The sequence below is a fragment of the Anthonomus grandis genome, chromosome 1 (genome assembly GCF_022605725.1).
Source record: "Anthonomus grandis grandis chromosome 1, icAntGran1.3, whole genome shotgun sequence".
NCBI classification, from domain to species: Eukaryota; Metazoa; Arthropoda; class Insecta; order Coleoptera; family Curculionidae; genus Anthonomus; species Anthonomus grandis.
The window spans coordinates 43,419,185-43,446,420 of record NC_065546.1 but is presented as its reverse complement, the minus strand read 5'-3'; the positions used below and the strand labels follow the sequence as shown (position 1 = coordinate 43,446,420).

Below are 27,236 nucleotides of genomic sequence, written 5' to 3'. Positions count from 1 at the left end.
ATATAGAGTGATCAACTTCAAAAAAGCTTCATCACTTATCAAAAGCTTTGTTGCAGTTAATAAAACTGACTTTCAGTTGAGTTTTACTATTAAATTGAATGAATTGACGAAACAGTGGGCTGCCAAGGCAGTTGTGCATATAGGTCTCCTGATGGACCCGTCATGCCCCACCAGGGGTTACCAGAGCCCAACGGCCTTAGAGAAACCTATAAGGCTCTCTGGTCTGAAGGACTTAAAGTCGCTTGGTACACTGAAAGTGTTACCCAAGTATTTGAACCTGGGGCGCGTGAGTGCTGGGCACTCCTCGACTACATGGTCAACCGTTTCATCCTCCTCACAGCACCATCGGCATTCCGGGTTGTCCGCAATACCGATAGTATGGAGATGGCTTCTTAAGTGCCAGTGACCGGTTAAAAGACCTGTCACTAGCCGAATTTCGCGTCTTTTTAGGCGTAGTAGATTTTTGGTGAGAAAGGCAGAGATTTACTATTTATAGGTGTTATAACTGCATGCTCTGAGTTGTATCAGGAAATATACATGTTTAAGAGACAAACTAAAAATTATTGTGAGAGGCATGGAAAGAGCATCTGCACATCCTTTGAAAATGTATGCTGATATATTGTCCTTATCCATGGCTTTTTTTGGTTTTAGTTTTTTAATGCCTTGGAGAACATTCTTCAATATCCTGACAGCAACAAATCTCTACACCCTATAAGAAATCCCAATAAACTCGTAGTGTAAATATTACTTACAGGTATTATTAACATGGGATCCTATAAAGGACAAAAAACTACTAAGGTCAATTTGTATATCATTCTCAATATTTTCATTGACACCTATATGCCTCCCTACTAAGCTGTTTCACCTCTTGTCTTAATGATTTATATTCAGCTGAAACCAAATCATTTGCAGATGTATTTCTCCGCCTATGAAGACGATTTTTGTGTTTAATCTGAGAAGAAACTAGGATACCTATTTGTTGTTCAATGCATTCATTGACTGTTTTTTGAGTACTGACTGTCAATCCATGCATCCAGCATTTCATAGAACAACTGTCCATCCATCTAGAACATCCATCCATATCCATGCCTTGACTGAGGTCATATAAAAGGTGAAAATCATCTTTTGCATAGTCATAGAAAAATGAACAGTTAATAACTAAATGTGACCAAAGAATTGAGGCAATTATATAGACTATTTCCTTCCTAATCTTTGTTCGACCATGTCAAAGGTCCGATTTCTGTTCATCAGCATGGTTTTTTCACAGACTGATCTTGCATTACTAATCTGTTTTGCCTTTCTAATCAGATTTGTAAATCCATTGATGCCCAGTCTCAGGTAGACGTACATATTGATTTCCAAAAAGCTTTTGACAGGATTGAGCACCATATTTTATTGAATAAATTAAATTGCTATGGCTTTTGATCCAGGCTAATTAACATGGTGGAATATGAGGGCTTTAGATCAACATTGTTGAATGCTGTCTTGGGTTTACATCAAGGTTTAAACATGTCTTCTGTTATTTATTTTGTTTATCAAAGATTTGGTTGGTTCATTCAACAGCCATAGACTGGCTTTTGACGACTTAAAGTTATTTACTTTAACATAAAAAGTATTAATGAACTGCTTATTTTTTCAGAATTCTCAGGATTTCTTGGAGACTTGGTTTACTGATCACAGAGTGGCATATGTTTCGCCTAAAATTTAAGAAAGCATAAGACACAGTAAAACATGTTATTAATTGCTATCAAAATTGAAAGTTTTCTTGACTTGGTACAAAATTAAAAGGAAAATTCATTTAAATTATAAATTTAAGTTTTGCGAAACAAAAATACCAATTTCACTAAAGGATTTTGGGGTTTCAGTTATTTTGAGTTAATTTAACTTGATGGTATATATCCTGTAACGGAAACCCCTTGATTACCGCGAACTATTAGACCATTTTAATCTACATCCATTGCATCTGAGAAAAAATATTGTTTTTCTTTAGTTTTTATATGGGTTAATTAATGGTTTCATGGACAGTCCTGTTCTTCTCTCTTATATTTTTTCTTAGTGACTAGGCTTAGTACAAGATACCCAGAAACCTTCTTACCAATGCTTCACTCCAATATGTTCTTAAACTCACCTTTATATGTAATGTAAAGTATATCTAATTACGTTTCTCATTTCTGTGACATTAATGTTTCTCCAATAGAAGTGCTGGTTGGTGCTATAATTGATGTATATTATTGTGACTTTGATTAAGCAGTCGGTTGTCTTTAAAACCAAAATTATATATTATTTTTAATTTTTTTGTTTGATTATTAGACTTATAGATGTATGGAAATAAAGGCTTAAATAAATGAATATTTCACCTGATTTTATAGGAAAGACAAAAAAATGTCAGATCCAAGTTCCGTAAAGGTTGCTGTAAGGGTGCGCCCCTTGGTACCCACCGAAATCGAAAAAGGATGCAAGGAAATCATAGAGAGCATAGAAGAAAACAATCAGGTCTGGATAAAAAACTGTGATAAGGCATTTACTTTCAATTACGTTATGGGACCGACCGCTCCTGACGATGTGTTGTATTCCAAATGTGTACGACCCTTAATAAAACAAATTTATGAAGGTAACAGCTTAGCTTTATTTATATTTGTGATAAGGTGGCAAAGGTAACTAGTTAGTTATAAGATCTAAAAATATTTAGATTACACCCATTTAGACCCCTGAAGATGCTAAATTTATATGGCTATTTATTTATTTTACTATGCACTTAACAGATCTATTATAGAATAAATTCTACTATTAAGTACAAACATCGCTGAATATAAACTTAAACCTAACATAGACCAAAAAATAACATTATTTTTAAATTACACTTTATGGTTGACAAAACTTATAATCATCACTAAACACATATTGTTAACCATATCGGGAATATAAAATGTAACCGAATTTCTGGTGTTATATCCAGGAAATCGAAAAAAATGCAGAGTTATTTGAAGAGGCACTTATAGTTTTATATAAATATACCAGGAAAGAAATTACTATACATTTTTCCAAGGTATCCATATTGTATCTGCGACAGAGAAAAACGCGTTTAAATGTTCATAGCAGCCATAATAAGGATATCAAATGACATTTGCGTAATCTAAAATAAAATCTAAAAAAAGCTTCTTACAAATGAAAAATAAAATTGTCTTATACGAAGTCTGGCTATTAAATAACGAGACTGCGTGCCTAGAGGGCACCCTAGACGGGTGAGGAAAACGAGTAGTGCGTTGGGTATCTAGATATCTTGTCTATGCACGTACCAAAGCACGTTTTCGTCACTATTATAGTATTCGTGCAGTAGTGGTTTGAAACGAACGTGTTTTTTTCTCGTGCCGAAACCATGTGTGACGAAAAACAAGAGCAACTCCGACTGAGTGCTATAAATTGTTGCAAGAGGCCTATGGGGAAAATTCTCTCTCTCGTGCGCGTGTTTTTGAGTGGTGTAAGCGCTTTAGTGGGCCTAGAGAGCACTGAAGATGACCAGCGCTCAGGTCGCCCTGTCACTGTTTCAACTCGGGAAACAGTGACCAAAATCAACCAAATTGTGTGTGCAGATCGTCGAATGAGCCCCGGATGATTGCCGAGGCTGTAAACGCCGATAAAGAAACGGTTAGAAAAATTTTACACGGGGAATTATACATGACAAAAGTCTATGCGAAGTTGGTGCCAAAAAACCTGACTCCTGACCAAAAGCTCTTGCGTCAACAGGTCTGCTCAAATTTCCGTGAAAGGTTAGAAAAAGATCCCGGACTGATGAAAAACATTATTACTTGCGACGAAACGTGAATTTTTCAATACGATGTTGAAACCAAGCGACAATCGATGCATTGGAAGACGCCTGAATCGCCCAGACTAAAAAAGCAAGGATGTCTAAATCAAAATTCAAGGCAATGTTGATCGTTTTTTTCGACATTAACGGTATCGTGATGACAGAATGGGTTCCAGAGGGTCAGACTGTCAACCAGACTTACTATTTGTCAGTTTTGGCAACACTGCGAGAGCGAGTTCGTAAGAAACGGCCCGAGTTGTGGAAAACAACTCGTGGATTTTGCACCAGAACAACGCACCTACCCATAACGCGCTATCTGTGAAGCAGTATTTGGCCGGTAAGCGCACTCCAGTGCTCGAACACGCGCCGTATTTGGCAGAATTGGCCGATTTGAGTCGATGGAAGCGGTAAAGCAAAAAACGGCAGAGCTCCTAAAGGCCCTCACCAAAGAAGACTTCCAGCACTGCTTCGATCAATGGGAAAAACGTATGGAAAGATGTGTGGCGAGGGGAGTATATTGAAGGGCAGCATTCGAATGTATAATAATTTTTATAGTGAAACACTTTTTCGTAACCAGTCTCGTTATTTAATAGCCAGACCTCGTATGATAGGAGTTTTTGAAATCACCAGTATTTCATAAAATAAAATCGCTTAATTTAAAAGCTCTATTTGCTACATCATTACATTACTGCCCTTCTACATTACTCCCAGATCTTTAATCTGTGACACACATAATAATATACTATTTTCTATACAGTAGAAATAATCTTTGGAAATAGTTTTCTAATATCGGTAAGAATAAAATATTTGCTAATATTAAAATAAACGTTATTACCATCAGAGCTATAGTGACGAAACACTTTTGATTTTACGTTAGGTGTTTACAGACCAAGAATGTCACCTTCTTTGTGCTGCCTAAGGTTACAAAAACTTTTTTTTAGGGTTCAATGTAACAATATTTGCTTATGGTCAGACTGGAAGTGGAAAGACGTACTCGATGGGGACCGCCTACAATGGAGAGGGTCACATGGGAGTCATCCCGCTGGCTGTAGCAGAAATCTTCGACTACGTACGAGACCAATTTAACGTCGATTTTTCTATAACCGTTTCTTTTATAGAGTTGTATAGAGAAGTCTTATATGACTTACTATCTAACAAACCAAGGGACCAAAGTGTGCTAGATATAAGGGAGGATTTAGTGAAGGGTTAGTGTTTGTTTATTTATTTAAGTACAATGCTTTTCTACAGATATACTAAGGATTCCAGTAACAAGAAAGCACAAACTATCTTAGTGAATTAAAACTGTTAGATATGTCTTTTCCTTTTCCATCTACACTCTCCTAGTCTCTTTTTAATAATCCATCCTATATAACCAACAAATTCCTTTAAGACCAGTAAGCTTTTAGTTCTGAAGATTTGTCAGATATATTCCCCACCCTTCTCATTGTCTTAGAAACCTTTCTAAGACAATGTTTCAATACAGGGTCGTCTGGATAAAGCATCGGTATTTTCGTAATATTCGTCTTTTCTATGTTCTATTGTGAATTGATACTCTTATAGCCATTGAGCCATTGTTATTTGTCCTTCGAGTTTTTGTACTGAAACAACTAATTCGAAGACCTATGATCGGTCCTAAAAATTATTGGCCTTTTTCCAACTACACAGGCACTAAACCTGACAAATATGTCATGAAATAAATTTAACTTATTAATATCTCTATAATTATAAAAAAAGTGATAATAAGTAATTTATTTGCCTTTGTTTACATGATACTACTTAACTAAAACTATCCCACTATTGATAAAAAGGAGATTAAAAAATAATTTTAATAAGTGTAACCTCGTGTTTCAACTAAATTACAAAATTTAAGAAAAAAATTTAAAAAAAAACAAAACCTAGCATTTTGTACTGAATATGAAAACAAATTAAATCCAAGTTACCTATAAATATACTTATTTACAAAATAATATATTATCTATATTACTCATTCAACAATCCTATACTATTTTACACATACGTTGTACATACATATAGACTTGTTAGCATAGTAACTCGACAATAAGTACAGTAACACAAGAACGCGCAGTTGCAAATGTTCGTTTTATTTCTTTTTAACCTAAATATTATTGATATCAGTTTTTTAACAATTTTTTCAATATGCATATCTCACTTCAATAAATTCTCTATATATACCTTGAGATATTTCATATGTTGGGTTTTCTGTATATTAATTAGGTGGTGCTTTATGGCTAAGTCTCAAAATCCGGGTATGTTTCTTTTAGAACAGGTAGATGCTATATAAGTGGTCTTTTTCTGTTGATGGTCAATGACATGTTATCAACCTATTCCTTTATTCTACGTAAATCATGTTCTTTTAGGTTTACTTCTGTCTAGGAGTTGGCTTAATAATATATAACAGTGTCATTGGTGAAGGACAAGAAGCCTTGAAGAAGCCTTGAAATTATATCTTAAGTGCTCCCCGATTCTTGCCAAAAATTAAAAAGATTCATTTTGGTGCATTTGTTACTAAATTGTGTTTTTTTGAAATACTAATCACTTGTTCCAGATAGTTATTAATTTTGCTGGTAGCACTTTGTTTTTCCTCAGGAAAGAATAAAACATATAGTTCTGTATCATCTACATACAAATGACCATTACAATGTTTTAGGCAACTAGTAAGGTTACAAGTATAAAGCAGAACAAAATTGGTTCCAGTATAAAGTCTTGTGGTACCTGACTACACCAGTGTAACTTCCGATAATAGACATTTTCTGGCTTTAACACAAAAAAATTAACTTTAATTAAAGAAACTTGTAGTCAAACCCCACACAGCTGAAAATTGCATAAAGCACTTCGTGGACTCGATCAAATGCCTTGCTGTAGTCTAACAGCAATAGAGCAGTAGATTTTCCATGATCCCCAGCTTCAATGAGATCATCTGTAATTTTTCAGAAGTTGTGTGTGTGAGTCAAACTGCAACCTAAACCCGGATTCATATTCTAGTAAGATTTCGTGTGAGTCAAGATACTCCCTTATCTGAGCATTCATTATATTCTCCATAACCTAGGATAAAACTCGCTGAATACTTATAAACCTAAGATCATTGTAATCATTAATGTTTCTTTTTTTTTTAAAGTGGATAAATCTTTGACACCAAAATACAAGAATTAAAAATATTAAGTATCTGCAAAATCGTATCTACAAAAAGCTCTACATCTATTAGGTTATTATATCTTGATTTTTTAATGAAATAATTGTTTATGTTGTTGGGGATATTAAATTTGATTTATTTGATTGGTTGCTTTAACTGGAATAAATGTGAAATTTTTTTTTAGAATTTGAGAAAATAGTTTTTTCTTTTTATACTACAATTTTTTTAACAGTAAAACTTAACTGTGTTGGTTTATGTTTTTTAAGTTTAAATCGGGCCACAGGCGCCAGAACATCAAATATATTCATTAAAAAATTATTAATTAATTCAGTTTGTTAATAAATTATATCATCAAAGGGCGTTTTTATTTTAAATATTGTGGGACGGTAGAAATTAGATATGCCAACATCTTTAACACGAGATTCAAATCGTGTAAAATAGATTTAATTCAAATGTTGGCATATCTAACAATTTCTGACGTATTGCAATATTAAAAGATAAAAAAAATAATGACCCTGTGTGTTTTTAGTCTAGAAATCTTAAGAACATTGATCAAGAATTATTGAGTTTTTAAATTTTACGCCCTTTGATGATATAATTTATGTACTCACTAGACTCTCCATCTAGTGTCAAAATTATATCCAAAAGCGCCGATGTCGATGGTTAAATTATGATGACTAAATTAAGATATGATTAAATTAATATCACGTCCACAAATTATATGCACTGGTTGAAAATAAGCCAACCTCTTTTCAAAATTTTGCAAAAATGTCTCATTTGATGTGATATAACTTCAAACTTTGTAAATTGTTTTTAACATAAAGAACCAATCCGCCACCTTTACATGATCGATCATTCCTAAAGATTTCATAGTAAGGTATATCTATTATTAAATTTGAAATATTTAGATTTAACCATGTTTCAGATATTTCCACAATTCACATATTTACCCTGACTAATAGAATCCTTAAATTCAGTTAAGTGAGGCAAAGCGACCTTGTATTCAAGAACCACATGCGAAGATTCTCCATTATCTTAATGAGCATCATTAATTAATCAAATATATTGAGATATGTATATAGCTATTAAAAGTAACTATTAAGCAGCCAAGACCTAAGTGTATACTGGAATAAAAATATATACAGGGGTTCAATTAATATCGCGGTGCTCGATTGCGGCTAAATCTTAAATAGGAAAAAACAATTAATAATTTAGAAAATTATTAAAACTACGGTCCTATCTGAACAAAGGAGAGTTAGATCAATAGTTTGACAATATCTTGAGATACATAAGGTTGATCTATTACGCAAAATATGAGGATTAATTATTATGTACATTTTCCAGACAGTAGGAGTCTATTAAATAGTTAATAATTACTATCAGTGTTATTTAATCTCTTTATTTTGATGATAAAATATTAATTACTTTTGCTTAGGAACTTATATACCAAACCTCACTGAAATCCCGGTCTCTTCTGCCCAAGAGGTTCTTAATATTTTGGCAAAGGGGTCGCAAGGGAGAGCGGTGGCGTCCACCAACATGAACCAGCAAAGCTCCAGGAGTCATTCGATTTTTACTGTTAGTTTGGATATGCAACACAAAACTGATAAGTAAGCATTAAAAATAAAATAAAATTTTTACCATTTTACATGTAATTTAATGCGTTTTTAGGAACCAAAGTAAAACTGCCAAACTGCATTTGGTGGATTTGGCGGGATCAGAAAGACCGAAAAAAACGGGGGCGCAAGGAACAACTTTCAAAGAGGGAGTGGACATAAATAAAGGATTGTTCGTTTTGGGAAACGTTATAAGCGCCCTGGGTGATGAAAAGCAACAAAACGGTTTCATACCATACAGAGATAGCAACTTAACCAGATTGTTAAAAGGTATACAACTGTTTAAAAAAAAATTGAAGTAAACCAATTTAATACCATTTGTTCAGATTCTTTGGGAGGTAATAGTCTTACCTTAATGGTCGCATGTGTCAGTCCTGCAGACTATAATTTAGACGAAACAGTTTCGACGTTACGGTACGCAGATCGGGCGAGGAAAATCAAAAATAAACCCATTATTAACCAGGATCCTAAGGCGGCGGAAATTAACGCCCTTAAGCGGCAGGTCAAGCAGTTGCAGTTGCAAATTGTCGGTCAAGGTAATACTTTTTTCATATTTGTTTTTAAACAAAATCAAAAAAGTCAAATATAGTTTTATTGTCATAACATAGTTCTTGGTGAAGCGATTAGGTAAAATAGATATTTAAAGGTCAGATATAAAATATAAACAATAATACAGTAGAATCTCGATTATCCGGGCCACCTGGGACCGAGCCTTCGCCGGATAATCGGAAACATGGATAATCCAAAGACTTAATTCTTATTTTTTAATAATTTATTTAGACAAATAAATTATTAAAAAATATGGATCAAACGAAGAGAAGAAACGTGTTACGACATACGTGTACCAAAAAATAAGTTTTAATATTTCTGCATAATGTTATGCTATGAATAAACGTATACATTAAATAATATTCATGTTAGATAGAAGTATGCATGTAAAAAATCACTAATTTTTGTTTGTTGTTGGGCTTCGTAACTTTTATAGTTTATAATTTCCTTCTTTTTTCTATGTTGAAGTACGTGAATGTCAGCTTCAGGCTATTCTTTAAAATATTGAATAAGTACATTTACTGCATCCCTTGCCTCTCAATGACGCAATCATTATCATTACAATCCTTATCGTCATCACTCTTTTTGTTAGAACTTTCTGCAGAAATCTTGTTATTTAGATAATTGTCACCCATGATCTCATCTTGTTTCTTGGTGATCACTTGATTTTGTCATCTATTGCTGTATTTATTTATTGTTCAAACCTTGATTTGCGAGACTATAGATGCTATGTTTCCGATCTAGAGCTCATCTTTAATTAAGTGATTACCGTCTTCAACTTCTTAACTCTTTGAGGTACAGAAAAAATGGTAAAAATTTACCCAAGTGGTACAAAAAAAATTTATTCTTATTTATAACAAAATAACATAAAAACTAATTCAAGGTGCTCTAAAATAAAACATAACATTGAGAAATATCAAATTTTTTACTTTTTTCTTTAAAAAACCCATGGTACATATTTTGACCCACCATACTACTGCCTAAAGTTATTTTGTATGGTAGGACTGAAAACAAGACTTGTTCTTTCCCAAACGAAGGGGAACTTGACACACGCTGCAGGTCCAGTTTGTGCGAATTTCAAATTCCTTGGAACTACAGACTGCACATCTTCGTCTGCTGGTTCGTACTGGCTGATGTGTACTTTGAGTAAGTCTAATCGTTTCTGGTTGGGAAGGTTTCCTTTTTTTGATGTGAGTTGGTAATGGTTTTTCGGTACCCTGTAATGATGTTACCAATTTGTCAGCAACCAGATGTTCTATAATATTCAAACGAAATTCTTTCATGTTCATTTTAGGCCCTTCAGATAACTTTTAAAGCACGTAAGCATTAACAACAGCAGCATCAATAAAGAAAAACATGATTCTATGCCACCATTTTTTGCTTTTTCGGTCGAAGCCGTAAACTGCCCTCATTTGGTCAAATTTATCTACTGAGTTCATATGTTTATTGTAATCAGTCAGCGCTATTGGGCAAGGTATGTATATTTTCTACACTGCCGTCTTTCGCTTTCCTTTTGACCTCAGTTTTGTCATCTGGGTTGTGATAATTTGAAAGAAGGTGAACTGTTCTTTTATCGAGCCATTTAAATGCTGAAAGTCCTGTAGAACTCACGTACCAGTCACAGTCACCTCTGTGCATTGCTTTATCTTCCAGAAATTGGGGCATATTTTTTCTGGTATGTCTAACAGTACCACAGGCATATAACTTTTCTGGATACAGTTAATTCATTAGGGCTACATTTGTAAAAAAGTTATCAAAGAAAATTTTATGATACCTGTGTTTTAAATTTTGTGTCATCTGAAGCACTACTTTGGTACCCAAACATTTTTCTGTAACAGGACCGGTTTTGCCACAATATATTTCAAAATCCCAGCAATATCCAGTGCTGTCAGCTATCATCCACACTTAGTCTCTCATATATAGCCTCCCTTTACTGGCTTTGCAGGCATGTATTGTTTGATCGTAGGTCGGCCTTTAAACTTTATCATAGACTCGTCCACTGATAAAAATTCGCAAGGATGCAGACAGGCTTGAAAATTGGATTTCAACATTTCTAAAAATGGTCTTACCTTATATAATTTATCAACATTATCGGAATTTCGGTTGGGCATGAAGTTGTTGTCATTAAGATGTACATTACTTAGGAGCCAACCAAAGCGATGGACAGTTATTAGTTTACTAATATAGGGATCATGTAAAATTGGATCTGTACTCCAGTAATCCCGATATGACGGCAGCTTTTTGATACCCATTAGTAAGTTTATACCAATAAATGTACGCATTTCTACACTATCGGTGGGCTTATAACTTTTGCCGGAATTGTGAAAAGTTTGCTCTGCGTAGAGGTTTGTTTGAAACACCATATGTTCAACAATTTTGTCTGAAATCAGAAGTTTAAAAATATTATATGGTGTCACCCTATCTAGTTCCTTTATGACTTGGGCTAGTCCTGAATATTCCATAAATTGGACAGGTGGAACCGTTTTATTATTCTTACTTCACTGTATTTTGAATAATGTTTTTAATTCGCTCAGTGGAATAAGGTCTTCGGGGTCCCATTCCTCCGGTTCTTCATCAGATGATGATATTACCATATTATCCGGTTCTGATAAATTATTTGTGATTTCTGGCTCGTCTACATCATTTCCATTACAACTATCATTATCCGAGTCGATATCTGATGGAATGCCTACAAATTCACTGTCCGAATTTTCAATATTCTCAATTTCATTATAAAGATCCTTTTCGGTCAAACCAATAAGCTTAAAAGGTAATGGTTCTGGAAATCGGTCACTTGCCATATTTTGCTCCTACCTAAAAAAAACCTTACTTGTATGGTGGGACAAAATTTAACCCATAGTTAAAAATACATAATATAGAAGTAAGTAACTCAATAATTTCAAGTTATTTAGTATAAAACAGTTATATCAAATATTTTTAACAAAAAAAACAATAAAACTTAAAAAAAAAAACAAAAATATCTTACCCTTATATCTTTAAACGTGCAACAACAAAACATAAACAAACGAATAACCACTTGAATCACTAGGCACAATCTAGTGACATCTGCACTTTATACACTTAATCTCTAAGGCTTATGATCATATAGTCAGACGGTTTAATAAATAAACCGACGTACATTACTGGGAAAAAAACAATTATAGGTGGGTTAAATTTTACTCCAACATACATGTAGAGTTGTATAATAGGTGGGTTAAATTTTGTCCCTAAGTACTTCAAAGAGTTAATGATGTTAAGGTCATTATTTTATAAAATGCTTTATCCGCTTTAACTCTTAAGAGCGAGCCTTCTTTGCCTCTTTCAAATTTAGAGGTTTTCAAAATCCGACAATGTCACATAACATATTATATCTCTATAACATGTTGTTCATTCGTAGGAAAATATGCTATGAATATGTTCCCATCTGCAGCTTTAGTTGCTCTACATTGGGATGCGATGGCAGCTTTTGGCAAAAAAAAGAAAGAAAATGTGCTATATTATGTAAGACAAAATCTTATGTACTAGCATCCTTAAAACTAAAAAATTACATTCATAGCAGAACCAATACATATCTTTATACCATAATATTTTACAAAAACATATTAAAAAATAACAAACAAGAAAAATGCCAAAAACAGAAGTTAAAGGAAGTAAATTGAACAACTATTAATGGAACTAAACAAAAGGCATTGCAAAATATGAAAATGATATTAGAGCACAGGTCAAAAGATATCGTTAAAAAATTCATCAGTTATATAGTCATCAAATAATTAAATTGATGAACCACTAAATTCTGCCAAAATTTAAGAATTTTTTGGTGAAATCTGTCATTGCACGATTTTCGTACTTGTTGATTTTAATTTGACGGAGTCTCGCCTCTCTGTGAAGACAGTGTAACAAGAGAACTGTACGACATGTTTGATGATAGATGGCTTAGACGTATGGCACCATGAGATTGGCCGACGAGATCGTCAGATCTGACACCCCTTGATTTTAATGATAATTTATGGAGTATAAAGGAAAGGGTGTATGCAACAGCGGTATATAGTAAAGAAGAGCTACGTCAACAATAACCTGTTTTCAAGAGCTAGATGAAGGCGAAATTAGAAGAGCGACGAATATATTCACCAGAAAACGATTTTATAAATGTTTAGAGAATAATGGTAATCATTTCGAGAATTTCCTATAATAATACTTTTTTTTTGTTGCTTTTACTTATAACTAACGAAGTATTTGGTAATATAAATAAGCTTTTTTTATTCATTGGTTGTAAATGTAGATACAATGCGTTCAATTTTCTACACGTTCTTGCTATTATCTAATAATATTATCCAAGGAAAATAAATAGTCCCCATAAACCTTTTGAATTCAAAACATTTGAGTAATTAAGTAAGTAATTTACAAAATAAAAATGTTTAAAATGATCACATTTCACGAAAATACGTCTTTATTTCTAAAACGCGGCTGCTTAGGAATAGAATTGTGTTATAGTAAATTAAAGGTATTTTAACTGGCTTTTGGCCATTTTAGTAAATGAAGAATTTGAGTTTAATTTTCGAAGACCCTTTTGTATAATGCTGAATAAATGGAGTTTTGGTAAGTTAGTCAAGATGGTCTCTTAAAGTAATGTTGCAAATCTGAGCTTTTTAGGAACTTAAATGCCCGAGAAATAAACAATTAGTTATCCCCTGGTTTTCAATAAAAAACACGCAAAATTATATTTTTTTTCGAAAACCGCTAGAGATAGGTATAAAAAAGTATGATTAAAAAAGACTCAAAATTAAACAAGAAATCAGAATATGTAAAAATATATAGGGTGTTCCATTTAAAAAATCAAAGATGTTCCCATTTTTCTATACAGCGCTTTTCTTTGAAGTCCCCCCCCCCATTAATTTTTTGAACGGGTCAAAAAAAATTTTTGAAACTTGGCATAAGTAAATTGGTCTATAGATACTATTTTTCACTGTAAACTAGGTAGTTGTAAATTTCAAGATGGCGGCTGGGCGACATCTTGAGAAAAAATGTTAAATAGAAAGGGAGGTCGTGTGGTACCTCATTTTAAAGGTCTCAATGAGTACTTTATAACCCTGAAATATTAGACCCATATCTTAACTCGTTTCAAAATGGCGGCCTAATAAAAAAGTATTTTTTTTTATTTTAACGTTTTACATTTTTGTGATTTTTGAATAGGTAAAAATCAGTGTACGAAAATAAATGCGTCACTATTTTATTTTGACATAAAAACGACAGTTCTAAATGTCAAAATAACACATAAGCGCCATCTTGAATAAATGCATTAAATAGAAATCTTGTGTTACCTCATTTAAAAGGTTTTATTGAGTACTTTTAATATTTATTACTTGGACTCGGTGGACTCCGTTTTGACCTGTCTAAAAGTAACAGCCAAAAAAATACACTGTTGCGATTTTATTAACGTTTTTAATAATAATATACAAATAATTTATAATTTTTGAATTTTGGATTTAAAGATTAACTTTTTGGTTTCTAAAGACTTACTGAACCGCCCTCGTATGTCACATTTCACATTTCACGTTTGGAATGTCTAAATAATGTTCAATAACCTTTAACGTCAACACAGGTCAAAACGGAGTCCACCGAGTCCATGTAATAAATATTAAAAGTACTCAATAAAACCTTTTAAATGAGGTAACACAAGATTTCTATTTAATGCATTTATTCAAGATGGCGCTTATGTGTTATTTTGACATTTAGAACTGTCGTTTTTATGTCAAAATAAAATAGTGACGCATTTATTTTCGTACACTGATTTTTACCTATTCAAAAATCATAAAAATGTAAAACGTTAAAATAAAAAAAAATACTTTTTTATTAGGCCGCCATTTTGAAACGAGTTAAGATATGGGTCTAATATTTCAGGGTTATAAAGTACTCATTGAGACCTTTAAAATGAGGTACCACACGACCCCCCTTTCTATTTAAAATTTTTTCTCAAGATGTCGCCCACCCGCCATCTTGGAATTTACAACTACCTAGTTTACAGTGAAAAATAGTATCTATAGACCAATTTACTTATGCCAAGTTTCAAACATTTTTTTTGACCCGTTCAAAAAATAAATGGGGCGGGGGACTTCAGGGAGAAAAGCACTGTATAAGCGACAACGCTGCAGTTCAGAAAATATTTTAGACCTATAGAGAATTTCCTGTTTCCATGGCTACCAAATTTTCAGAAAAATACTACGTTCAGCTTTGCATATACCAATATTTCGGATAACACAGCACTTATGTTATTTTCAAATTGTTCTAAAGCTTCAATTTTTTGCTTAGTAGTTAAAACATCCAAACTCTGGCCGTTAGCCACGGATAATCCGCGCATGGATAAATCGGGGTTCTACAGCACTCATAATAGGAACTAAGATGTGCAAAAAATTTGAGAAAATATAAAACACTAAAAAACACATTAAAATTACTTAACATATAATTAACCTAGAAAATTAGCATTTCGCCAATGACGATAAAAATAGAAACATTAAAAAGAAGCATCAAATCAAATTATCTGCATAAAATTCCTCAGAAGTTATAAAACCCTGATTTAGTACCAAAAGTGCCTTTGCTGCTTTCTTTTTTTTTCGCGCATTTCAGTTTTCTTATATTTAAGGACAAATAGTGAAGTTTTTTTAATACAAATGAATTCTTAACAAACCCAAAGTGAGGAAAAGGCAGCTAAGTAAACAGACTTGGCGGGTCGTATAGTGTCCCTCGAGCTCAACCTCCCCCTTAAATTTCCTCTAAATAAGTGTTACTGGTAAAATTTTCATGTAACAGATAAACGATGACACTACTCACTAGCAAACCTTACCCCAAACAAATAACGAACTGCTCTCTTCTGAAAAATGAAAAAAGTTATTAAAACGATTCTGAGAACAGGACTCTCACAAAGGGATACCATACCGAAGGTGTGGCTCATTTATGGCATATTATGCATTTTTATATATTGCAAAATCCAAATTATTTGCTATATATTATTAATGGAACATATGAAACTAATAATATACACACCAGATTTTTACTTTGTGAAGACCAGTAGTTATTGTTTTGCTTAATTGAGACGGATTTGCATCATACCATAAGATAGTTGTATTGTCTGCAAATACAGTGAACTTCAGTTAAAATTTGGGGGAAGTCGAGAACGTGTTAAAAAAACAAGCAATGGGCCCAAAACTAAACCCCGTGGGAGGAACAGCAGTATTGACAAATAAGTTTCTTAATACTTGATCATTAAAAACTACTACTGCTTAATGTCCCCAGCAGTAATTCATGATTCATGCAGTCGAAAACTTTTGACAAATCACAAAACACCGCTGCAGCAGCATCATCGGCATTTAACTTGTCATAGAGCACTCGAAGAAATTCGAAATTCGCGTTCTCGGTGCTAACATCCTGCCGAAATACAAACTGCTCAATACTCAAAATGTCATGTCGTTCAAGAAATGAAACAACTCTTACTTTAACAAGTCGTTCTTTGTCGTCAAGAGCTTTTGCCAATGTAGGAAGAAGGGACTACGTCATAGGAACGACAGCTTTCTTCAAGGATGAAGGAAACACACTCCTGGTAAAAGAGGTGTTTATCGCAGCTGCAAGTATCTTGAAAACGACGCAATAACACGACGTGATAAAATATCCTTGCCGAAAAATACGCAAGGATATTTTATCACAACCTGAACTGTTTTATTTTAAATAGAATTGCTTCATTTCTATATTGTGATAAATATTTCAAAAGATTTTCAGCTCGCAGTATACTTTTTAAGAAGTCATCAGCTATAGTACAATAAAATGAATTTGAATTTTCAGCTTTTAAATCGCTTGAAAGCCTGAGAAAACGTACCAGCCTTACCCCTCAATGTATTCACGATTCCCCATGAGTCCTCCTTAGTCCTATTACTTGATTTTTTAATTCTTTCTTGAAAGTAAGTTCTCGTTGCCATTAAAATTAAGGCTCTGAATTCTTCTGTAAATATTCAAATATTTTAAGAAATGTTAATTATTTTTATAAAATGTATGAATATAATGTAATGATCGCATATTTTTCCCAGAAACAAGACGCCTTGTGTATCAAGGCTTTCTTTTTGGCTCCTTAATGTTTACGAAAGAAAAATACGTATTAAATAAGTTACACAATTTTTGATGAAATTCCTCCAAGAAGCCTTACGCAGCAAGGACACTTAGCCAGTCTGTCAGAATACATGTTGACTTAAAATCTTTAAAATTTTTCGCAGTATATAGTCTCCCTAGTCTCAGATGGACATTCGTTTTACACTGAAAGCCGCATAACCGCCTCGTGATCAGATAACCTGGCATTAACAGTTTTGAAATAGATATTGCGCTGATCAAGATTAAAACATAAATAATCTATTAGTAAAATTACTGTGAAACAAGTTAGCTGATCTACGTATTGGCTTAAGTTCATTGATGTAAACTTTTTCTAGGCACTTAGTGTGCTTATCTTGTTTATTTTAAAGAAAAAAGTTTTAATCAGTCATGTGTTTATAGTTTTTCTAAAAATATATCTACTTTTCTTAATAGAGATCGATATAAGGCTAAAACATGATGGGATAAACTTTGAGAAAATAACAAAGAGAATTCAAAAATCCGTTCCTCCAGAACGTAATTAAATTTCTCTACTTGCGTGAACTTAAAGTCAGCTGTAAAGTGTACATTTATCATAATTAATGTTCCTCCGTGAGATTTTTCTAAACGACAAAACCAACATATTAACAATATTGGTTTGAATTCAAAAAATATCGTTTTGCATTATTAAATGTCCTTTTTAATAAATTTTGCTAAATTGTGGAAACTGTTGAAGAACCATTGTTTTATCCCTCATGGTCATTTCAAATTCTATTTGTTTCCCAGGCGGTCCAATAATATCGACCGAAGAAATCGACAAGCTGAGATCTGAAAACACCGACCTCCATCTTAAAATCAAGAGTCTTATGGTGCAATTGTCGGCCGCCTTATTAGAAAAAACCGGATTACACGAAACCCTTTTGATCCTCCAAAGCGCCAACGAGGCCCTAAGCAAAAAGTTGGCGGAGCTGAAAGACGAGTGCAACGCCACTTTTTCCAGATTAAGCATGGGAGTGGAACAGAACGATGTCCAAACTATCAAAGACAATTTGGGAAAACTGCAGGAGATCCAGAAACACTTTGAGGTGCTGCACGAAGATCAAATTAAAACAGAAAACGAAATTAGGTAATTGAAAATTATTAAAACTACAAAATTATTTCATGCATCATGCTGTTGTAATTGTAGAAAGAACGAAGAAACGTTTACTATTTTGGCTCATATGACTGGAAACTCTTCGAATGGTTCAGCTTCGTCTGAGATTCAACAAGGCGCTGAGTCGCACACCACCAAACAGATGGCGTTAAACTCGCAGCTACAGGAAGTGTCCAAGCAGTTAATGCAAAAAGAACAATTGGCCAGGCAGCTAGCAAACAACACGTGGTGAGTACAGATAATTAATTAATGCACCATAAAAGTTATATAAGTATTAGAAACTCCTCCAAGAGAGTGTCATTTAGGAGAAAACTTGTAAATGCGTTTTTGGTAAAGGGTAAAGGCAATCAATAAAATGGTTTCATGAGGTTTTTGTAAACTCTTTGACAATTTAAAACATTTTTCAATCCATGGGAAAGCTATTCAATAACTCCAAACCAGTTATATTTACAAGAGAACTTGTTACAAGGACCTTTTTGGTAAAGAAATTCGTCACCTCAGAATTCACAACTCGGAACATAAGGAGTACAAAAATATATAAAACTTTTATAATTCTATGCAGTGCATGCCTTGACCATTTTTTAGTTAAAGTCTGTAACAAAAATTTAAAAAACAATTGTCATTTATTTTGAACTATGACATTACAACCCGATTATTTTAAATCTGCCTCTGAATGGTAAAATTAATGTTAAGAATGATGAAATGCTAACGAGGATATACATAGATTATAATAACTTAAGAAATGAATTGAGGGGCTTAGATGCCAAGAGGTACAAGTGTCAAAATAATGTTTTTGAAAAAATCAAGGTAAAAGTTATTTTTAAATAAAAAATTCTGCATTAAAGCAATTACGTAGAATTTTTTTTTACAATATTTTCGTACATTTTTTTTATTTTACGGTAAAAACTTTTTGCAATTTGGTATTTGTTTTCATAAAAAAAATTTAGAATTTTGAAAAAAACGTTTGCACTTGTACCCCTTTGCATAAAAATTAATACTTGTTTCCCTTTGCCACTAAAGTATTTTAAAAATTCCAAAATACAAAAACAAAAATAAAATTAACTCAAACACATTTATTTTCTAGAAAAGAAACATTTTTTAATCATAATCTGATTCCAGGTCTTGTTCGATATTTTCTTCATTCTCCGAGGGAACATCCACCTGGGGTTCCTGAGAGGTTCTTTCAACTTGAAGAATATTATTGCGTTGGCGAGTTAGAACTTCGTCGTGTCTTAGGTTGCGGTAAAAATCGTGGTGTATCGGGGGTACAAAGGGTAAAAGCTGCAATAAATTCTTATATTTTGGAAGCTTTATTTTAACGGGCCCTTGGCGGAGAGGCGGGAGTTCAATCGCCGAGGGAATTTGTGCAGGTCGTCCTATACTTTTCGTCTTTTTCAAGTCAACAAAAGCAAAAGGACATTCTTCTATCAGTGTGTCCTTAAAAAACAAAGTACAAGGTGTCTGCTTTTCAAAGTGAAGCCATTGCATTTTTCGTAAGCCCTTTACATTATCATTCATAATATTGCACAAGGGAGCAATACTTTTGAAGTCATTTTCATTCATTTTGGTAACCAAGAATTTCTTACTACACTTTGCTACAACATCCATCCATTCTGTAAAGCAAAATAATAGACGAAGGGTCCTGTTTACTTCACAATCTTTATTTCAAGAATCCCGACGCGTTTCGGTTGTTAAACCATTGTCAAGGGAAAATTATGTAAGTAGAATATAAAAGGTTGTTATTAAACTAATAAATTAATTAAAAACATAGTAAAACTTATATGATATTATTACAAAATGTCCATAAAAAGGTTAAAAAACAGCACACACTCAAGATGACAATATATCAATCTCAAAACATGTCAACACACCGTATTTACAAACAATAACGGATTTTGGTTTTTTCAAAAACTTTACATGGGTATTACATTATACACAGATATTTAATACTATTACTAATAGGAACATCTAGGATTAAATGCGGTTAACAGAACATTTTAAAAAACAGTAAATTCACAGGAATGTGGAAACTACTTAAATAAATTTACAATTTTGGCCGCCTCTCGGTAGTGGGCGTTAATAGGTTCGTTCAGACAATTAACTTGTGTATTTAATTCTAGTTTTGCTATTTCTAGATTTTCTAATATATTTAATTTTTTACTTTTATTTAGGTTGTGCAAAACTTTGAAATTGTCGTCTGTATTAAATGAATGACCTGTTTCTCTTAGGTGCAATCCAAAGGCATATCTTTTATCATTAGGCGACTTCTGAGAATTTAAATGTTCTTTAATTTTTACTTTAAAATTTCTGCCGGTTTGATCAGCATATTTGGCTGGGCAAGAGTCGCATGATAAAAGATAAACGCCACTGCCTTCTAATGGGCTTACAAAGTCTTTTAATCTTGAACAAGGATTTTTTATATTTTGAAAGGACTTATACACAATTTTTATATTGTTGTCTAAGGACTTAAGTAAATAACCTATTCTTAAAGAAATCGGACCAATAAAGGAAATCTTTACATATTTCGGAGGTTGGTAAGGATGGATGGTTTGATCAAGGGGTTCACTAGAGAGGGATCGAAATAACATTTTATTGAACTTTTTTCTAATCAAGTTATCTATTAAAGACTTTTTGTATCCATTGTTAACCAAAATCAAACCATTTCTTTGGACATAAACTGACAGCTTTTCAATAAATCCTTGTTCAAGATTAAAAGACTTTGTAAGCCCATTAGAAGGCAGTGGCGTTTATCTTTTATCATGCGACTCTTGCCCAGCCAAATATGCTGGTCAAACCGGCAGAAATTTCAAATTAAGAATTAAAGAACATTTAAATTCTCAGAAGTCGCCTAATGATAAAAGATATGCCTTTGGATTGCACCTAAGAGAAACAGGTCATTAATTTAATACAGACGACAATTTTAAAGTTTTGCACAACCTAAATAAAAGTAAAAAATAAAGTATATTAGAAAATCTAGAAATAGCAAAACTAGAAATAAATACACAAGTTAATTGTCTGAACGTACCTATTAACGCCCACTACCGAGAGGCGGCCAAAATTGTAAATTTATTTAAGTAGTTTCCACATTCCTGTGAATTTACTGTTTTTTAAAATGTTCCGTTAACCGCATTTAATCCTAGATGTCCCTATTAGTAATAGTATTAAATATCTGTGTATAATGTAATACCCATGTAAAGTTTTTCAAAAAACCAAAATCCGTTATTGTTTGTAAATACGGTGTGTTGACATGTTTTTAGATTGATATATTGTCATGTTATGTGTGTGCCGTTTTTTAACCTTTTTATGGACATTTTGTAATAATATCATGTAAGTTTTACTATGTTTTTAATTAATTTATTAGTTTAATAACAACCTTTTATATTCTACTTACATAGTTTTCCCTTGACAATGGTTTAACAACCGAAACGCGTCGGGATTCTTGAAATAAAGATTGTGAAGTAAACAGGACCCTTCGTCTATTATTTTGCTTTACATAATGGTACTTCACCCTGGAGAAATTTATGATAATCCATCCATTCAGTGGGGACAAAAACAAACGATTTTTTTTCCTTGCTTTTTCAATAAGGCCAAAGTCTTGGTCACATTCCATGAATGAGTGACCTGACACCAAAAATCTGTGATCTATAGTTTCAATTTGGGTATATAATACAATATAGTTCCAAAATTTAATAATGTGCTTGTTTTTGTTCTGTCCCCCTGCATTGTCACTAAACGCATCAATGTGTTTGACGGTGCGCGGTAAGCTTAAAATAAACTTTAGGACACATGAAATTATTTCCCCAGCCCCTCTTGATGCCTCTCCTTCATGCCACATAAACATCTGTCCTTGACCCTTAGCAAGGTCATGTATACCAAAATTATAGGTCCACAGCTGTCTTAGGTAAAATACCTTGCTATTAGTCAGTAAAGGTGTCGGTAGGGTCTTTTGCAGATCAAATCAAATGGCTACTCGATCAGCAGAACTTGCAGCTTCAGCTTTTGCTTTATTTTTAGCCTGTCGAGCTTTCTCTGCTTTCTTAAGATGAACTTCTTTATTGACTTTTGCAACCGCGGTATCCTCTGGTCTTCCGTTTTTTATTGTATTACTAAGCTGGTCACATAATGTACAAGTATCTGTATAAGGTCTATGGAAGCTTAAATTAAAGCAAGTATTAAAGATATGGCGACAATAGCTAATCTTAACAGGCGTTTTATTGTGTTGATTACAAAACTCTTTGTACAGGTCATACATTTTGTTGACATTTAAAGCAGAATCCAGATATTTTCGATTTGGATTATAATGACTTGTGTAATGGCTCTTAAATTTGGGAAACGAGGTAATATATTTTTTTACAAAGTTTGTTACAGAAATATCAAACTTGTTAGAAGGGAATTGTTTGCCTCTTTTGTCAGTGTGTGCTATACCAGTGGAGAGTCAGATTTTTTTTTTCATAACGTCGGTAAACCGTTTGTTACTTATATTCAAAGTGTGCAAAAAAAACTGTTTGCATACACGTTTCCCAGTTAATTTTATTGTTGTGCTGACCGTCTTATGACTTATGGCTCCTTGAAGTCTGCGGCGAGGAGCACTTACTCCAATACATGAATACAAAAAAGAAGTCTGAAGATTCCAGTTTTGCAATTCCCAAAATTTTGTAAAAATAGCAAGTCGCTCATTTTCAGAAAAGTCCTTGCATTTATAACGACAGGAATGGGGATAAGGTTGCACTTGCTTACAAACGTGAACTTCCCCTTTTTGTCCCACATACTCTAGGCCACTATTTCTTCTTTTTTTAGCTTGCAAACGTTTCCATTGTTCCGGATTTATCCTTCTTTTACTAGGTTTTCTGGTTTCCTCCGAAATGGTTGAATTGTCTGAATTCGCTGCAGTACCGTGGTCAGAACTACTTGAACTTGTTTCATCCTCATCAGAGCTGTGTGGTAGGAAATTGATGTCGCGATCTGAATCATCTTGTTCTTGATCACCTAAAAAATATGAGACTACAGAAAGAAACAGCAAACAGCAGCAGGCAAATTGCTAGCATACAAAAAAGCGAAATTATGGATAATTGCATAATGTACCTAAGTATTATTTTATAATATTTTTCTAGATTCAAAAAATCAGTGCTTTTTTTATATCCAAAATTTTGATCCTATATAAGTTTACTTGCAAACTAGCATATGTATAGTCGAATAAATTCTTAACTTGCGGGTCCAAGAACATTATTTGATATGAATCAAGTGAAAAAGAGTGCCCTAAAATTCTGCATAAAATAAAAGAGGTTCCTGTTTTGCCAACACTCTTATTTTGAAGGAAAAGTTTCTTAAATCTAACACCATTTGCATAAGTTTAAACCCTAATTACAAATTAATAAAATCTGACTAACATCAACATGTCAATAAAAACATAAAACATTAACTCTGCGAAAATTATAACCCAACTGTTTTAATATTTATTGCAATAAATCTAATTTTGAAATCACAGCAGTTTCTTAGACTAAGGCAATAATAATTTTCTTTAAAAATATATAAATAGGTACTTACATGAAATACGCGTTATTACTTCACTCATTTTAACAACTTTTTTACGAGCTCGATTTGCAATGATGCTAAACAATTCACTAAAAACAATGCCTAACACCTTACAGGCAAAGGGGTACAAATGCACTTGTATCCCCTTGCCACTAATTATTTTTAAATATTGTTTGAGTAGTTAAAAGTGATTTTACGAGATGGCGCCACCAGTAGCAATATTCACTTGTATCTCTTTCTCACAAAGTTTTTGGTACTATGAAGATTTATTTTATGAACTTAACTCATTTTTTAAAATTTTGTCACTTGTACCCCTTCGCATCTAAGCCCCTCAATTAAGAATGGAAAACTGGCAGTCAACAATATATGTCACAGATAACGTAGAAACGGCAACAAATGATTTCACAGAGTAAAATTACTAAGCATATAGGAAGAATGGGAAAAGTGGATAACGAAGGATCTGTTAAAAAAAATACAAGATAAAAATGAATTATATCAACAAAATAAAAAGGAACCAAACAATGAGGACCTAAGGAAGGGTATAGACATTGCAAAAGTGAAACAGATAAGCTCATTAAAAAGGCGAAAAAGGGGTGTATGCAAAGAGCCATTACCGAAAATATAAATCAAAGAATGTTAATACTATATTGTATAAGATGACAACTTTGATAAATCAAAGCCATCATATTTATTGATCTCTTGAAGGCATTCGATATTTACGGTTACGATCTTTTATTCGAAAGACTTTATTCTAATGGCATTAGGGGTATCGTTTTTAAGCTGATTAAAAGTTTCTTAAGCAATGGGAAGAAACTTGTGATAATAAATGATGTAAAAAGTACCTTCGAAAAAATTACTTGCAGAGTATCTGAAGGCACTGTACTTGGAAGCTTATTGTTTATTGGTATGGTAAAGGAACTTGTCAACTTTCATATGAATCTAAAATCAATAAGATTTTCTCATGAGTGTTTAATATATTAAGATGTTTGTGAAACCTTTAACAATATCAAAAATTTTTCAATCCATTGGAAACTTACTCAATAACTTCAAGTTATACCAAGCCTAAAAAAGTTACGAAATTAAAAAAAAAAGAGGTCAAGTTATTGCTGGTGGCGCCCTCTATGACATAATTTTAAAAAAGGGTAATTTTAACATTTGTCGTATAAAACAAAATATATTGTTCCAATTTTGTTAAAAACGAAGAATGAATGCTAAATTTATGGCAAAAATTAAAAAAAATTACATTAAGTATATCACCCGGTATCTTAGTTGTCTTTGACTTTCGGTCTAGGAAAATTAAATTAACCTTTTTCTTTTAAAAGGAATCTGCTGTTAAGATATTTACCATTAATTATGAAACACCCTGTATTAAGAAAACACTTTTTTCCATATTAAGCATCATGGTGGATGAGTATGCCATGGCTGAAACACAGAAGAAAATAGATAACTTAGAAAAAGAAAAAGACGAACTCTTACAGCAACTTAGAAACGTGAAAACCAAAGAAAACTCCAGCAAAGTGTCGGAGCAACGGCGCAAGAGGGTGCAAGAATTGGAAGAACAACTCAAGGAGCTTAAGAGAAAGGTACCTGGGAGAACTCTTGCAAATAACTCATTTATTTTTGATATATTACATTATAAAATTTGTAGGTTATGGAACAGTCACGCCTAATTAAGCTTAAAGAAAAGGACGAGCAGAAGATCAAATTGCTAAATCAGGAAATTGTTTCGATGAAATCCAAAAAGGTGGGATTGGTCAAGCAGATGCGGGAAGAAACTGAAAGATTTAGAACCTGGAAACAACAAACTGAACGGTAAGTAATTTGAAATAGTAATAATTTGAACAGGTCCTTTATGTGGTTATGTACACCAGATATTACTTTCCCTTAATTCCCACTATAAATTATTTAAATTTATATTCAAATTTATTCAAAAAAAAAAAAACATGTTTAAAGAAAAATTATTTTCTCAGTTTACAATTCCTATAGGTCAAAAAATATTTTTGGAGTACCTATGTATGTGTTCTTGAGCTTACATAATATTTGAAATAGAGTGTAATATAGTGAACTATAGTGGGCGCATAATATAGTTTATTTAGTTTCTGACCTGTTTTAACAGAAACCACTACATTACACAAAATTACCCAAAACTAAAACAATATTTTTTAAAGGAGGACAATTATTGAGAAAGTACCTGAACCAAGGAATTCCGATAGGCATTGATATATATTATACAATTTACTAGTAGGATATTATTATATAGTCTGCCCTCTCCGTACATTATTTTTAAAATATAATTTTGAATTATTTTCAATGATATAAAATTAGATTGATATACTCCACGCCATATTATAAGGCCATACCTAAGTAATGATTTTATTAATGATTGATATACTTCTATGAGTAATTTTCTGCTTATAAAATCTCGAAGAATATAGGATTTATGAAAGAGTCTTCAATTTTTACTTGTCGAATAATCTACCTGTTCTGTTCACCACAGATTTTGATTAATCACATTTCTCAGATATTTCATGTTTGACACAGCTTTAATTTCAAGGTCTGGGCTTATTTGGCTAATCAAGTTAAAATTTGGCCTGTTGTCATTTGCTATAGTAAAAGGAATAAAATTGGTTTTTGCGACATTTAATAACAATTTATTTAAATGTAACCATGATTTTACCACATCCATTATATTTAATGCCGTCTTCTGACTTCATCTTAAGTCCCTGAAAAGATCAGTGTTATGTGGTCAGCATATGATACAATTTTACCATTTATGTTTAATCCAAAGAGTGAATTAATATACGTTATAAACAAGATAGATCCTAAAATTGTTCCATGTGGAATACCCATTTTAATATTTAGTGAAGAACTTATTTGATCATTGTCCTTGACATATTGTTTTCTATTACTTAAATAACTTTCAAAAACCTTGGGCGCTGGACCTCTCATACCATATTGTTCCAAAGAATTTATCAATCGGTTATGAGGAACAGTGTCAAGGGCCTTTCAGAAGTTGAGGAAAATGTCTAAACATTAGTTTACTACTAAAATAATTACGATAAACGCGGCACATCGGCAACGCTGTGAGGCAAAAGCCGCCAATAGTTCTTTTTAATTTCATAACCTAATTGTTCGAGTAGGAAAGTTAACAACCGGCTTTTATGCGTGTAAGAAACACAACTTTTCTTTGTTGTCTTGAGTAGTAATATGGAAATTTTTAAGTATCAGTTATTATATATTTAAAATAAATAAGTTACGAAAGCACATTCGTGGTTATAATTATTGATAATATCGTAAATCTAGTATCGTGTATGTAGAAGCTGA

General features: G+C 32.8%; 1 protein-coding gene across 1 annotated transcript in view; it reads left to right on the top strand.

The window, feature by feature from the left end:
• The window catches only part of LOC126738049 (chromosome-associated kinesin KIF4-like), a 50,755-nt gene that overhangs the window by 2,829 nt on the left and 20,690 nt on the right, over positions 1-27,236 (top strand). The window contains exons 2-10 of the mRNA XM_050443223.1: positions 2,370-2,611; positions 4,747-5,010; positions 8,392-8,566; positions 8,628-8,842; positions 8,899-9,108; positions 18,014-18,353; positions 18,414-18,608; positions 25,309-25,495; positions 25,561-25,724. Of these exons, the coding sequence (XP_050299180.1) occupies positions 2,383-2,611; positions 4,747-5,010; positions 8,392-8,566; positions 8,628-8,842; positions 8,899-9,108; positions 18,014-18,353; positions 18,414-18,608; positions 25,309-25,495; positions 25,561-25,724 (1,979 nt within the window). The 5' untranslated portion in view covers positions 2,370-2,382. The remainder of the gene's footprint in view (positions 1-2,369; positions 2,612-4,746; positions 5,011-8,391; positions 8,567-8,627; positions 8,843-8,898; positions 9,109-18,013; positions 18,354-18,413; positions 18,609-25,308; positions 25,496-25,560; positions 25,725-27,236) is intronic.